The sequence below is a fragment of the Erinaceus europaeus genome, chromosome 17, assembly GCF_950295315.1.
Source record: "Erinaceus europaeus chromosome 17, mEriEur2.1, whole genome shotgun sequence".
In the NCBI taxonomy this organism is placed as follows: Eukaryota; Metazoa; Chordata; class Mammalia; order Eulipotyphla; family Erinaceidae; genus Erinaceus; species Erinaceus europaeus.
Genome location: NC_080178.1, coordinates 39947365 through 39963865, shown reverse-complemented (window position 1 = coordinate 39963865; position 16501 = coordinate 39947365). Strand labels below are relative to the sequence as shown.

Sequence of the window (16501 nt, the reverse complement as noted above, 5' to 3'; positions counted from 1 at the left end):
GATGAGACCTGGTATACTTGGTTGAGCACATATGTTACCATGCACATAGACCAGGGTTTAAGTCTCTGGGAAAAGCTTTACAAATGGTGAAGCAGTGTTGCAGGATTCTCTCCCTCTCCCTCTCCCCTCTCTCTCTCCTCCCCTCCCATCCCCTATCTTCTCCTCCCTCTCAATTTCTCTCTCTATCCAAAATAAATAAATATTAACAAAGAAGAGTAGAAATGGACCTCTGGGAGCAGTGGATTTGGTCAGCACCGAGCCCCAGCAATGACCCTGGGGTAAAAAGAAAGAAAATTAAATACTGACGGAAAACACCATTTTCTTTTTTTCTTTTTTACCAGAGAACTGCTCAGCTCTGGCTTACGGTGGTGTGGGGGACTGAACCTGGAACTTGATGGAGCCTCAGGCTTGACAGTCTGTTTCCATAACCATTATGCTAACTACCCCTGCCCAAACTTACCATTTTATAAACAAAATTTAGTTTTGTTCACACTTTCTTGCAAATATAGAACTTTATAAGGAATCCCTAAAATTTTTTATTACAAGATATAAAAAAAAATTTAAAAATTGAGAAGAAAGCCCCTTCCGTGTATTCTATTTTGACGATGATGACTAAGCTTAGAGATTGAAGGAAGTAAAACCACTATATAACTATATAGTGTTTTTCTTTGCCAACTGCTTCTCTGCAGCTCTCTTTTACTTCAATATTTCAAAAGTTTAATTATTAACCAACTAATGAGTTATTATCATCTTGCTTCAGCAGTCCTGCCCCTTTCCAGTTTTCCTATCCGTGTTTTGCTTTAGATTGTTTTACATTAGAGATTCTCCATATTTTTCAATATCCCCAGAAACACACGCACAAACTCACACAGCCTTTTATCATTTAAATGTCTCAGATATTTTTAATTTATTTATTTTTATTATTTTTTATTTCATTGTTATTATAGTTATTATTGATGTCATCATCATCATTAGACAGGACAGAGAGAAATGGAGAGAGGTGGGGAAGACAGAGATGGGGAGAGAACAGACAAGATACCTGCAGACCTGCCTCACCGCCTGTGAAGCGACTCCCCTGCAGGTGGGTTGCCGGGGTCTTGAACTGGGATCGTTACTCCGGTCCTTGTGCTTTGTGCCATGTGTGCTTAACCTGTTGCGCTACCACCAGACTCCCAATATAAATATAAATATAAATATAAATATATATATATATATATATATATTTTTATACACCAGAGATCAATCTACCACTAGGATTACTTCTGACATATGAGGATTTTAAATCTTTCCCTATTGTTTAGGTTATTTTTATGTGTAGTTGGTCCCTACAGCCCTAACCAATCTCCTGTATTTTAAGATATGCAGATGAAAATGAAAGGCAGTACTTGGGAACATCACAAAGAAAACACAGCCATTCTACCAAAACCAGAGTGGCAATGTTAAATGATATGAGCACAAAAATAAAGGCTAGAAAGAAAATTGGAAAAAAAAAAAAAAGTAGGAATGACTGTGTGGCAATAAAACCTGGTTTAGTGAGCCAGGCAGCAGCACAGCTGGCTGAGTGCATTCATCATGATGTGTCAGGACTCAGGTTTGAACTCCTGCTTCCCACCTGCAGGGAGTAAGTTTCATGAATAGTGAAGCAGGTCTGCAGGTATAATAATTTTGCTGGAAAAAACAACAAAAACACCTAAGCAGTCTGGAGATACTATGCTGGTTATGCAAAAAGCTTTAAGGCTTGAGAGTTGGGCAGTAGTGCAGTGGGTTAAACACACGTGACTAGAAGCGCAAGGGCCAGCTTAAGGATGCTGGTTTGAGCCCCATGCTCCCCACCTAAAGGGGAGTCACTTCACAGGCAGTGAAGCAAGTCTGCAGATGTCTTTCTTGCCCCGTCTTCCCCTCCTCTCTCCATTTCTCTGTCCTATCTAACAACATCAACAACAACAATAACTACAACAATAAAAACCAAAGGCAACAAAATGGAAAATAAACAAACACTAAAAAGCGGGGGGAAAAAAAGCTTTAAGGCTTGAGTTGCTACGGCCTCAGGTTCAATCCTCCACCACCACTGTAAGCAACAGATGAGTAGTTCTCTGGCAAAAACAACAACAAAAAGCAAAAGCAAAAGTTTTAACATTGGCAACCTTGTCATACTCTATACATAAAAGCATTACCTATTTAAACTACGTAGTGTCCACAGAGAAAATAACTGGTTTCAGTTAGTTTTCTATGAAGTAATACAAAATACAATTCAGAATATTCCATTGATAACTTCTATTCTCTAACAAAATGTCCATAAATTAGAGAGCAACTCTTACCTTCACTCTCTGAACTAGAAAGCCTGCGCTTGTGAATACGTCTGATTTCTTTACCACGCCGTAAACTCTTCTGAGAACCATCACTTTCTGAATCTTCTTTGTAGTTGATTTGTCTTTTCTGGTTCCTCCTTGAGCGCCTTCGTCGAGTTTCTACAAAGTCATCACTAAAATCATCGCTAAAGTCACTTTCTGTTTAAAAAAAAAGTAGTGCAAAATTTAAACCAACTAAGTATAAATACAGTTACCTTAAGTCATAAGAATATAAAACTACAGTTTAGTCATAATTTTAAAACATATATTCCTTAATTAATTGGCTGATTACGGAAATGTTTTAATAGAAAGTTATCACATGAGTACTTTTTTTTTAAATTGCCATTAAGATTATTACTGGGGCTCACAAGAAATCTACTGCTTCTGGCAGCCAGGCCCCCCTTCATTCTTTCTCTTTTATTTGATAGGGCAGATGGAAATTGAGATCAGAGATGGGAAACAGAGAGGTAGAGAGTATGAGAGACACCTGGCAACCTGCTTCACTGCTCAAGAAACTTGCCCTATGCAGGTGGGGATTGAAGGAGTTGAACCTGGGTTCATGGCATGATAATGTACACCATCGTCTGGCCCGCCATGGATACATTTTTAATCTTTTGAGTGAGAAGTAGAGAGACTATGGCACAAATCTCCAGTAATTATGAGGCTTCTATGTGGTGCCAGGGCTCAAATATAGGTTCCAGCACACGATACAGTGTGTACTCTACCAGGAGAACTTGTTTTCTTTTCAATCATATGAGTAAATCAGGGGTTTAGTACGGGGCTTCAATGGCAGAAACAAATAAATCCTATGAGCAGTCAATTCTCTAGATTAGAAGATATCCTGGGAGTCGGGCAGAAGTGCAGCGGGTTAAACAAACGTGGCTCAAAGTGCAAGGACAGGCATAAGGATCCCAGTTTGAGCCCCTGGCTCTCCACCTTCAGGGGAGTTGCTTCACAGGCGGTGAAGCAGGTCTGCAGGTGTCTTTCTCTCCTCCTCTCTGCATTTCTCTCTATCCTATCCAGCAACGATGACATCAATTACAACAACAATAACTACAATAAAACAACAAGGGTGGCAAAAGGGAAGAAATAAATATTTGAAAATATTTAGAAAAAAAAAAGATGTCTTACAAATCATTAACTCATCCAACCTAGAGTGACATGGTCAGCTGCATCAAATGTTCTTCACTGTGGTTAGTTACTATTCCAATTCATGATAATCTGCTGTTCTTTGAGCTGTAGCTAGGTAGCTACAGTAACATCATAATATACCACATAGGTTCAATTTTCTTTTCTTTTTCTTTAAATATTTATTTATTCCCTTTTGTCGCCCTTGTTCTTTTATTGTTGTAGTTATTATTGATGTTGTTGTTGGATAGGACAGAGAGAAATGGAGAGAGGAGGGGAAGACAGAGAGGGGGAGAGAAAGACACCTGCAGACCTGCTTCACTGCTTGTGAAGCAACACCCCTGCAGGTGGGGAGATGGAGGCTCCAAACGGGATCCTTACGCCGGTCCTTGCGCTTTGCGCAACCTGCGCTTAACCCGATGCGCTACCGCCCAACTCCGGAGGTTCAGTTTTCTACCACATAAAGTGGAGGAGATTGTTTCAAAGAAGTACAGAACACGGGGCTGGGCAGTAGCACAGCAAGTTAAGTGCACATGGCACAAAGCATAAGGATGGGCTGAAGAATCCTGGTTCGAGGCCCCAGCTCCCCACATGCAGGGGGTCGCTTCACAAGCTGTGAAGCAGGTCTGCACATGTCTATCTTTCTCTCCTCTTTCGATTTCTCTCTGTCCTGTCCAACAACAGCTGTAACAACAATAACAATAACAACCACAACAAGAGCAACAAAATAGGAAAAATAGCCTCCAGAAGCAGTGGATTTGTAGTGCTGTCACCAAGCCCCAGTGATAAGCCTGGGAGCAAAAAAAAAAAAAAGTACAGAACAGCTGCCTGAGAAGTGGTGCAGTAGATAAAGTGTTCAATTCTGAAGTAAGAGGTCCTGAGTTCAATCCCTGGCATCACACATGCAAGAGTGATGCTCTGGTTCTCCTGTTCTCTCTTTAATTAAAGAATTTTAAAAGAACAACACAAAGAAGTACAGAATTAGAGTTCTATTTTAGGTTTTTTTCCATATGGCATTAAAATCTGTTACATAGGGAGTCAGGTGGTAGTGCAGTGGGTTAAGTGACTGTGGCGCAGAGCCCAAGGACCAGCATGAGGATCCTGGTTCAAGCCCCACTTCCCCACCTGCAGGGGAGTTACTTCACAAGCAGTGAAGCAGGTCTGCAGGTGTCTTATCTTTCTTTCCCCCTCTGTCTTCCCTTCATCTCTCCATTTCTCTATGTCCTATCCAACACCAATGAAATCAATAGCAGTAACTACAACAATACAAACAAGAGCAACAAAAATAAGTATTTAAAAAAGAAATACTTGAAAAAAATCTGTTAAACAATGCACACAAGACTATTAAAGTGTTGCTTATAGCACTTTGTCATCTCTGATCAATAAAACTAGAGTCAGATTGTGACAATGTGATAGACCAGTTTTTTAAAAATATTTTATTTATTTATTTATTCCCTTTTGTTGCCCTTGTTTTATTGTTGTAGTTATTATTGATGTCGTTGTCAGATAGGACAGAGAGAAATGGAGAGAGGAGGGGAAGACAGAGAGGGGGAGAGAAAGACAGACACTTGCAGACATGCTTCACCACTTGTGAAGTGACTCCCCTGCAGGTGGGGAGCCGGGGGCTCAAACCAGGATCCTTATGCTGGTCATTGCGCTTTGCACCACGTGCGCTTAACCGCTGCGCTACCACTTGACTCCCACAGACCAGTTTTTAAAGCATTCCATTGCCTTACTCAGCCTTGTCTTCTGATGTATTTAAACATTTCTAAATAGTTAGTCTATAGTTTAGGGTCACTTCTGCCAAATCTGGAACAGACTGAGCCTAAATTGTTATGCGAACTTATGTTCAATGACTAAAATAAGAACCCTCAAGGACATATTGATACTGAGGGAAAAAAAATGTATGACAGAAAAGAGGAAGCTCTTCCTTACCAAATATTAAAACATAATGGAAATTAAAAAGTGATCAATAAATGCTAGAACTAGTGGGGAAAATATTTGATAAAGTAGGGCATCTATAAATTATGAAAAACTTCCGTAAATTACTAATTCCAAGGGGAAAATAATGAATTTCAAAAAATTATTTGAAAGATGCATATTTTTTATTTATTTCTTATAAGATGAGGAGAGAGAGAAAGAGCAGCCAGACTACCACTCTAATATACATAGTGCCTGAGATTGAATTGGATGCCTTAAGCTGAAAAAATGTACTCTATCATCAGTGCTTCTTCTAGAGCCGCAAAAGATAAATTAATATTTAATTTATTAACTTTAATATACAGTTTTCACATAGAGAAAGAGGCAAGGAAATCACAGCTTCCTTCCATGTGGTGGAGGCTGGGCTCAAACCTGGGTTGTATGCAAAGCGGAGCACTATCAAAGTGAGCTACCTCATTGGCCCAACACAAACATCTTAAAAAAGGGAAAAGAGAAGCTGCGCTTCACCTCCTGGGTGACAGCACACTTAAGAAGATTCCCTCCCACATGCTGGAAAGAACCACAGCTCAGGAACTGTTGGTCTTGGAATACAAGCAAACTAAGCAGGTCCACTCCAAAGGGAAAGCAAGGTCTTGCACCTAAGCAGAATCAGCTGGATTCCACACCCAGACAGAGAAGAGGGGTGATTAACCCCAAAACTGTAAAATAAATAAACCTTAAAAAGCAACAACAAAATATTAGTTGCATTCTTGGAAATGTGACAGTCAGTAAAGACAGGCTTGGGGAATATGTAAAATTAAAGGACTTAGGATACATGAGTGGCCAGGAGGGGGCAAGTATTGGATGTAGAAGCATGAGGTCTCAGGTTTGATCCTATGCATTATGTATGCTAAAAGCAATGCTCTGGTTCTCTCCCTTTCTTTCCTTTTCACTTGTGTAAATAAACAAATATTTTTTAAAAAATTATTTACTTTTGTCTATTTATTTTACCAGCTCTGGCTTATGGTGGTGTATATGAGACCTTGGAGCCTCAGGCACAAGAGTTTCTGCATAACCATAATGCTATCTACACGTCCATAAATAAATCTTTAGAAAGAGAGAGAGAGCCAGTCATGAGAAATGAAATGTGTAAAACTGGACCAGATTCTGTATTTTAAGACTGAAGTAAGTGGTTCTGGAGGTGATGCAGCTGACTAATGTGATGGACTGTCGGGCATGAGCTCTTGGGTTTGATCCATGGCAATGCATATGCCAGAATGATGCTTTGGTTCTTTCTTTCTCCCTCTATTTTCATAATAAATACATAAATGAAATAAAAATAATGCAAGATTAATGACATTTAATGTTATAATTTCTGATTTGACAATGGAAGTGTGTGTGTGTGTGTGTGTGTGTGTGTGTATAGGGAATAAACAGAAAAATAAAAGCATGCATAGCTACAATAACATCAACCATACATATTTTAAAAACCAATGAATAACTGGGCTTTATAGAAATATTAAAGATAGCTGGGGGATTTGGGGGAGGGGGAGTCGCAAGGCAGTGGCACAACCAGTTAAGCACACATAGTAGGAAGTGCAAGGATCTTGGTTCAAGACCCAGCAGGTTCAAGACCCCACCTGCTAGAGGGACACATCACAAGTAGTGAAGCAGGTCTGCAGATGTCTTCTCTCAATCTCTCTCTCTCTCTCTTTTTTTCTCTCTCTCCTCTTTCAATCCTATCCAAGTGGGGGAAAAAAGGCCACCAGGAGCTGTGGATTCATAGTGCTGGCACTGTGCCCTAGTGATAACAACAGGATCCAATCTTCTTGCTTCAAAACATTATATATCTAAGAAAATGTTCTTCCTTTTTTATAACTAGAGCACTAGTCAGTTCCGATTCATTATGATGGGAAGGCTGGCAGAAGGCCTGAAACTGAGATCTCAGAGCCTCAGGCATGAAAGTCTTTTGTATAAACACAACGCTATTTCCAGGGCCCAATGTTCTTATATTAATTAGAATGATTCCTAGGGAAGACTATGAAGAAAAGGTGAAGGGTGGAGTGATGGTGTAGTGACACAATGCTGAATTTTCAGGCATGGAGGATCTCAAATGCTGAAGTAAGACTGGTTAACTCTTTTTCTAGGTAATAAACAATTCTTCAAAAAGAAAAAAAGAATATATATATTCTTGGAATGTACATGGAAGTACTTGGCAGTGAAAGAATTAAACATAATCCTAAATAATTTAGTATGAAGTAGCAAATCCATTTTTTTTAAATTTATATTTATTTTCCCTTTTGTTGCCCTTGTTGTTTTATTTTTGTAGTTACTATTGTTGTTGTTATTGATGTGGTCGTTATTAGATAGGACAGAGAGAAATGAAGAGAGGAGTGGAAGACAAAGGGGCAGAGAAAGAAAGACACCTGCAGACCTTCTTCACCGCCTGTGAAGGACTCCCCTGCAGGTGGGGAGCCAGGGGCTCGAACCAGGATCTTTACGCCGGTCCTTGCACATTGTGCCACATGCGCTTAACCTGCTACACTACTGCCCGACTCCCAGCATATCCATTTCTATGAATTTTCATATATGTGTGCTTTATGAGTCATACAGCTTTATCAAGAAACTTAAATGCAATTTTAAAAAGTCTGAACTTCAAAAATCACAAGAATATACTGATTTGCTATGAGGGAGAGAAAAATGATCCTTTTTTCCTGGGGCCCAGTGAAGATACATCTGGTTGATTAGTACCAAGGTCCCAAGTTCAAGTCCCTGGTCCCCATTTGCAAGGGGAAACCTTTACAAGTGGCCAAACAAAACTTTACAAGTGGTGCTGTACATACCTCTCTCTTCCCCCACCTCCCCTCACAATTTCTCTCTATTCTGTTAAATTAAAAAAATAATTATAAATGTTAAGGGGGAAAAAGTGATTTTTACCAGAGTCTCTACTATTCTCTTCTGATTCCTCCTCTTCATCATCATCAGAGTATTTTTTCTTTGAGGTTTTTCTCCGCAAACGCCTACTTTGCCTCATTGGTCGGGAGGTATGTCGCCTCAGTCTCCTACTACAGAAGTCCGTGTCGCTCTCATCATTAGATGGTGGGTCTTCATCACTTTCATCAGGGTTTTCATCAGATACTACAAACTCATCTTGAGATCTGTCCAATAGAAACCAGATGGATTATGACAGTACTCTATATATAGTTTTATATAAAGAAATCGGATAGAGGATAGCATAATGATTATGCAAACAGACTCTCATGCCTGAGACTCCAAAGTCACAGGTTCAATCCCCTGCACCACCATAAGTCAGAACTGAACAGTGCTCTGGGAAAGAAATCAGACAGAAAAAAAATTACCAAGTAATTTGTGGAAGTTTTGAGTTCAAATTTTAAGTCTAGTGAATCATTAGTGACGCTAATGTAATACATCTGAATAATTGAACCAAATTATATGCAAAATAACCTTTTGTACTGACTTCTATGCTTGTGTATCTCACTAACAATTTAAGAAGAAACTGCACAGCGGGTTAAGCGCACGTGGCAGAAAGTGCAAGGACCGGCGGAAGGATCCCGGTTCAAGCCCCCAGCTCCCTACCTGCAGGGGAGTGGCTTCACAGGTGGTGAAGCAGGTCTCAGGTGTCTTTCTCTCCCCGTCTCCATTTCTCTCTATCCTAACCAACAACGAATGACATCAACAAGAACAATAACCACAACAAGGCTCCAACAACAAGGGCAACAAAAGGGGGGGGGGAATGGCCTCCAGGAGCAGTGAATTCATGGTGCAGGCACTGAGCCCCAGCAATAAACCCGGAGGCAAAAAACAAATAAAACAAAACCAAAAAAAGCAATATTTTGGGGTGATCAGAAAAATCATGGTTTTTGTTTGTTTGTTTTTCCCCCTGTTGGATAGTATGCCAGCTCCCCCTGGCTTCTGCTTAACCATATGCCTATATAGGGATAGATTTAATCCCATTCAAAGCTTTGGTCTATTTACATAAATCACTTTTACATTTACATAAAGCACTCCAGGGCATTGGTGGTTTAGTGATAGGATTCTCGCCTGCTCTGCCCCCTCGTCACACTCTGATTTTCACCAGTCACTTTTCTCTCCACCCTCTATGTCACATCCTGTTTCCACCCTACTTGGCAAGTATATATAAAGACAGCATTGTGAGTTTTAGTGTACTTTAACTTGAGTTTAGCTTAGCTCGTCTTAAGATTGTGCTGCGTCCTGCATGAATAAAGAGATACTGCGTACAACCCAGCCATGAGTCCCTGGTGGTCTGTTACCCGCCCGTGAAGCCAGCCTGGTGAAAACAAGCTAGCCCGGCGAAAACAACATCCCCCATGTCAATCTCACATCTGTAGGGAAGTCTTTCCTAACCTTCAAAACTAGGCAATCTGCCCAACCCAAAACACAGGCAGCCAGGAGGGAGGGAGGGAGGGAGGAAGGGAGAGGGGGGTGGCTAAAGTACTGAAACTTCCCTGGTGAGCCATCTATATGTCACATTTGACTGAGAACCTTTCGTAGACTTGGTAGCAAAAGGTGTCATAAAAGTACAGAGAACCTTTGTAAGAAATCAAGGCTCAGAAGCAGGTAACAAAATACATAATTTTAACAGTGAACAACAATAAACAGATACTTTCCTTTTTGTATAAAAGGAATCCAAATCAACACAAATGAATCTACTTTAAATATTCTGAAAATGGGCAGGGGAAAGACAGTATAATGGTTATGCAAAGGATCTCTCATGCCTGCAGCTCCAAAATCCCAGGTTCAATTCCCCACACACCACCATAAGCCAGAGCTTGGTGGTGCTCTGGTAAAAATAAATAAATTAAATAAATAAATAAATCCGAAAACTTTGCAGGAAGTACAAAAGCCCCACACCACAGCACGGTCAACCAAAGTGAGTATATCTCTAGGGAATGGATCTACCAGCAGACACCCACCCATCACTGATCTTGAATTCATCCTCGCTCTCCTCTTCATCCAGATTACTATCACTATCCAGATCATTTAATCGCCGACGTTTCTTCCTTCTAGCAGCAGCAGCTGCCCTCTGGGGTCGCTTGTTTTCTTTCCTTTCTTCATCCAGAATAGTAGATATGTCCTTCCCTCGGTGACCTGTGATTGTGGAGATATCTTTTCCTCGGCCAATTCCTGAGTTCAGGTATGAAAGATAAAAGAATAGGAGGCAAGAGAGAGATAGAGACAATTATATATTCATTGAAAGTTCCCTTTAGAAAATATATACCTTAAAGCAAAAGTGCACCATAGTTAGCAGTGACTCAATAAATGAAGCAACCAAGTAGAAAGAGCTAAAAGTGACACCATAAAGTACCTAATCAAATAGTTGCTACTTAGACCTAGACACACTCCTCACCTACTTCCTATTTCACTTCCCTCAATCACTCCAAGACTAACCTTGTCAAACAAAGGATTACAAAAGCTGCATAAGGGCAAGAGACCAGCACACTTTAATGATGCTCTTTTGGTTACAATCAGGCCACCCCATCACCTGGGGCCCTAATCAGGGAATCCTGGGATTCCCAAACAGACATGATGGGCCTAGACCTCTAACAGATGCCTGTCTCCACTGTCACTGATCATCCCCATCAGGAAAAACATCGTTTATTCCTTTGTGGGCCTCTACAGGACCTTGCCCCCTATGAGGACCAACAATGGTAGGGACAGCCCCACTCTATAGGAAGGATGTTGGACTCTACCACTTGAGGAAGATGAGTCCTGAAATCAGTGCAGCCTAGGATGTTCCTAGCTATGACCACAGAATGCGAGCTCAGATCTACAGAGATGCAGAGGTTATACAGGCTCCTGTGCGGAATATGGGCCCCAGATCAAATCAATTGGGTTTGCAGTTAATAATATTTATATACTTTTCCCATATCTGGGAGCTATTCTCTTCCCTGATCCAACTTTCTAGTCCTATTTCCAACACTTAACATCATCTTCTGGTCCACCTGCATGTTAGCTATCTGGCTCAAGCAAAATTAGTTAAGTCATGGACCCCTTGGAATATACCTAAAATAGACCTAGTAGCTTTTTCAAAAATGGAGATCCCAAATCTCATCTGCTAATTTCTTCCTTTTAGTTTCCTGATTATTTAAGAATTTGTTCTGCTTTATATCTTAGTGTTTTTCAGTCACCAAGTTTCAAATGCTATGCTACCATGACGCCAACCTGACTTCCCTGGTCAGACGATCTTACCATTGCATCCTGGAATCCCACCTCTCCAGAGCCCCGCCCCACTAGGGAGAGAAAGAGAAAGCCTGGGAGCATGGATTGACCTGCCAATGTCCATGTTCAGTGGAGAAGCAAGTATAGAAGCCAGACCTTCCACCTTCTGCACTCCATAACAACCCCAAGTCCATACTCCCAGGAGGAGAAAGAATAGGAAAGCTTTCAATGGAGGGGATAGGATACAGGGCTCTGGTGATAGGAATTGTGTGGAGATGTACCCCTCTTACCCTATGGCCTTGTCAATATTTCCATTTTATAAATAAACTTAAAAAATAGGGAGTCAGGCGGTAGCGCAGCGGGTTAAGCACACGTGGCGCAAAGTGCAAGGACTAGCATGTAAGGATCCTGGTTTGAGCCCCCGGCTCCCCACCTGCAGGGGAGTCGCTTCACAGGCGGTGAAGCAGGTCTGCAGGTGTCTATCTTTCTCTCCCCCTCTTTGTCTTCCCCTCCTCTCTCCATTTCTCTCTGTCCTATCCAACAAAAATGACATCAATAACAACTACAATAATAACTACAACAATAAAACAACAAGTCCAACAAAAGGGAATAAATATTAAAAAATAAAAATCCCTTTAGTGGAACAGGAGATGGCAAAGTACGAAGTACACTAAACATACATATACAAGGAATCAAGGTTAATTCCTGTCACTGCATATGCAAAGGATAATACACTGGTTTTATTTCCCTCTTAAGTCAACATTTGACTTAGTGGTTAGGAAGGTAACTTTAGTGGGTAGAAGTTATATGGTGTGGCACTCGGATCTCATTCCCATGAAAAAGCATGTAACTTTATATTAAGTTGTCTTTACTATCTAGAGACTGACTTTATTTATGCTTATCAGTCCTTCATTGGAATTGTCTTTTTCCTACAAAAAGGATTTTCTCTTATGATTTCATCTGACAGAGCTCTAATTGAAAGTTTTCCTTTTAGGAGGACGGTGGAGGCACAACTGGTTGATCACATACACTTAACTATGTACAAGGGCCCAGGTTCAAGCCTCCATACCCTCCAGCAAATCCTTATCTGCAAGGGAAAAGTTTCAGAAATGGTGAAGCAGTGCAGGTTTCTCCTCTCCCCCTCAATTTCTTTCTGTGCTTTAAAAAAAAAAACAAAAACAAACTACAAAAAAAAAAACCCTGTAGCAATAAAAAGTTTTAATATGTATCCTAATATAGGTTCATCATATAGAAAATATACATATATATATATATATATGTATTTCACCAATGATAGCATCCACCCTGTTAAAATGTGCAATTCAGAATTTGTCAATATAGCCATAAGGTTGTAAAACTATCACTACTAAAGGCAGAACATCTGTACCATCTCCAAACAGACAAATACTGATTAGCTCCAGAAATGTTTTTGATAAATGTGGATATATTATTAGGAAAAGGTTATTTTTAAAATAAATCAGTCTCTCTCCCTCCTTCCCACTTTTTTATTAGTGATTTACAAAATTATGAGATAACATAGGTATAAATCCACATGATTCCCAACACCTAAATTTTGTGTCATCATTCCCTCCACTGGAAACTACAGCAGTTCTCCCAAGGTTACAGATATAAGTTGACTATTATTTCTATAGCTATCTATCTCGTTATATATATTTGATATTTTTTTTCTATGGTCCTGTCTCTATTCATTTCTTTTTTAAATTTATTTGTAAAATAAAGAATAGAAAATATTGACAGAACCACAGAATACGAAGAGGCGAACTTACACACAATTCCCACCACCAGAGTTCCATATCCCATCCCGTCCATTGGAAGCTTTCCTATTCTTTATCTTGCCGGGGCCCAGCCTTGGCAAGTTACTAGGGTCCCCAAGGAGAGGCATTGCTTGAATGAGGTGAGAGACACGTCAATTGCCTCAAGAGCAGGAGAGAGGCATCTTTGCTTTCTCTCTGTAGAGCTTTATTTTTATATGCTTTCCACCTGGATACAACATGCGTCAGTTCATTATTTTTGTAGAATTCTTTGCACAACTGTTTACCATAAAACTCATTTATTTTAGCAATTAATAATATGAACTCTTATTGTTACCTGTTGATCTATAAATTATAACCTATTTTTCTTGAACAAACTTCTTGGAATATCATGAGTTTTCTGGAAAATAGCTATTCTTTCTAAAAGGTCAGTTTCTGCAAAGCAAATTATCTTGTTTATAGCATCTTGATTAGTATCTTTGTCTATTTATGAACTCTTCTGTTTCAGCTAAGCGGTAGATGTCACATCCCTGCCTTTCACAGTATTTACTAGCCTGCCTAATGGTAGAAATATTCTGTTTTCTGGAAAGCAAACACCAAGGAGGACAGGACCTTGCTAGTCTATTCATAAATGGCAGCTTATTAACCTCAATCCATTTGTCCTTAATGTTGACCACATGGCTACAGTATTCATCATAGATAGCTGTAAATGGAAGAGAAGGGTCAGTAGGTGGGGGCAGTTGGTAAGGGTTCTTATACTTTGGGGGAAACCACAGTTCTCTGTATTTTCCTCTAACCTTTTCTACCTGTGGTGTGGGTGCTGGGGTGACAAGAGGCACAAGTAACTCTTCCATAATTGGCCAATTGTCATATTCTAACCTCTTTAGTAAAATTACATATCTTTGTATAATTAAACAGAGGGGAAAACTCCTTTTGGAGTCTCCTGAAAAGTTCTGCATTACTGATAGTCCTTTTTCCAATATGATCAATCTTACAGAGTGCAGTGCAGGTTTTGACATTACTTTTGTTATTGGTCAGGCTCTGAGCCTGGCCATAGTTAAGGATTATTAAGACCACACAGAGCTTAATCCCAAGCCCTATACATGGCAAAAGGTAAGATGGTTTCAGTTTGGCCTGGAGAGTCCAGCCGTGGTGAACTTCCTGCAAAGCTGGTACTGTGTCAAGGAGTTTGCATGGCGGCGCTTGCACCATTATCTCTCTGGGAGCATAAACCAAGGGTCATTATGGGGTGCAGAATGCGGGAGGTCTGGTTTCTATAACTGCTTATCTAGTGGACATGGGCATTGACAGGTTGATCCATACTCCCAGCCTGTCCCTATCTTTCCCTAGTGGAGATCGGAGAGGTGGCATTCCAGGGTACACTGGGGAGGCCGTCTGTTCAGGCAAGTCAGGTGGACATCATGTTTGCATCTGCAACTTGATATTCCTTTGCTTCCTCCTTTCTTATTGGACTCAGTTCAGTAGTTCTTTTAAGTTGGGGTTGATTGTGGCAAATTCCTTTCATTCTTGGATATTTGAGAAAAACTTTATTTCTCCCTCATATTAAAGACTCTGAGCCTTTGACCTTGTTATTTTCTTTAGATATACCTATCACTCTTATATTTGATCTTTTGATGGAGTCTGCAATTTCACAAAGAGTTGCTTCAGTCTTTGTGAACCATTCCTCTCCCTCATCTTTGAATTGAAAGAGTAGGCTGGCTATATCTTCTAGATTGGAGATTATTTCTTCTGAATGTGTGGATAGACTATCTAAGCCATCTACCTGGGCATAGATTGCAGTTAGGGTGTTCTGCCTGAAGTTCTTCCAAGATTTAAAGTTTCTTAGTGATCTCTCTCAGAAGTCGGGTGGCAGTGCAACGTGTTAAGTGCAGGTGGCACAAAATGCAAGGACCAGCATAAGGATCCGGGTTCGAGCCCCTGGCTTCCCACCTGCAGGGGAGTCGCTTCACAAGCACTGAAGGAGGTCTCCAGGTGTCTATCTTTCTCCCTTTCCCCCTCATCTTCCCCTCCTCTCTCCATTTCTCTCTGTCCTATCCAGCAACGATGGCATCAATAACAACAACAATAACTACAACAAGGGCAACAAGAGGGAATAAATAAATATTAAAAAAATTCCTCTCCCATGTTTTAACTGCATAGCAACACACTCTTTTAATTCTTAATTTCTTGGTGAGTTCTCCTAATGAGCTCTGTCTCTGAGAGTCTTTCTAAATCTGTAATTCCTTGAATTTCCTGTTTCATTTCTGTCTGGCTGTTTAGTTGTTTCTCTGCTTGTGCATTTTTTGGGGTGGTAGCTATTGATGTCCAGCAGGTGGTGCTATAGTGATCTCTAGGTTTCTCGTTTGTATGGTCTGCAGCTGGGGTGGGGGTGGGGGTTTGCTTTGGGCTGTCTTGTAGTCACAAATGCCCTGTTTTATGTTGTGTCCTTGACTTAAATTGAGAAGGCTAAAGCCCCCAAGCTGAAGATTGAGGGGGCTTAAGCCCATCTCTTTTCTTCTAGCACTAGGAACAATATATTACTTGCTTGCTGTGCTTAAAGTAAAATCACCAAAATGGCGCAGATCAGTGCCAGCACCGCCCAGAGCTCTGATTTGACTTTGCTGTTCTTCAAGTTGCGCCCCTTTTCGCTACAATAACATGTGAGCACCTACCTGAGGCTGCAGAACTTTCAGCTGTAGAGTATGACTTCAGTTGGGCCTCTTGTTGTATTTATTTATTGTCTTGGGAGGAGAGGTGATTTGGACCCAGTTATTCCATGGCCACGCCTCCCGGAAGTACCCCCACTTCTCTTTACCAGAACACTACTTAACTTTGGTATATTGTGCTGCAAGGGACTTCAGTGTCTCAGGAATAATAGTCTGTTTGCATAACCATTACGCTATCTACCCCTGCCCCATTTCATTTTTAAGACAACTGATTTAATTTTATTTTAATGAGATATAAGACACAAGAGAGACAACAGAACACTGTTGGTGCTAGGGATTGAACCTGGGGCCTCAGAGTCTCAGGAAGGAAATCCATTTGCATAACCATTATGCTATCTCCCTAGCTCTAATTATTTTTATGAGAGAAAGATAAAGGCTTAGAGCAATGCCCTATCATGTGTGATGC

The 16501-nt window shown here is 40.5% G+C and overlaps 1 protein-coding gene across 3 annotated transcripts in view; it reads right to left on the bottom strand.

The window, feature by feature from the left end:
• RSF1 (remodeling and spacing factor 1) overlaps positions 1-16501 on the bottom strand; it is a 147955-nt gene that overhangs the window by 9101 nt on the left and 122353 nt on the right. For all 3 annotated transcript variants that reach the window (XM_060176694.1, XM_060176695.1, XM_060176696.1), the window contains 3 exons: positions 10352-10562; positions 8334-8554; positions 2319-2507 (listed from right to left, as the gene is read on the bottom strand). In XM_060176694.1, the coding sequence (XP_060032677.1) occupies positions 2319-2507; positions 8334-8554; positions 10352-10562 (621 nt within the window). The remainder of the gene's footprint in view (positions 1-2318; positions 2508-8333; positions 8555-10351; positions 10563-16501) is intronic.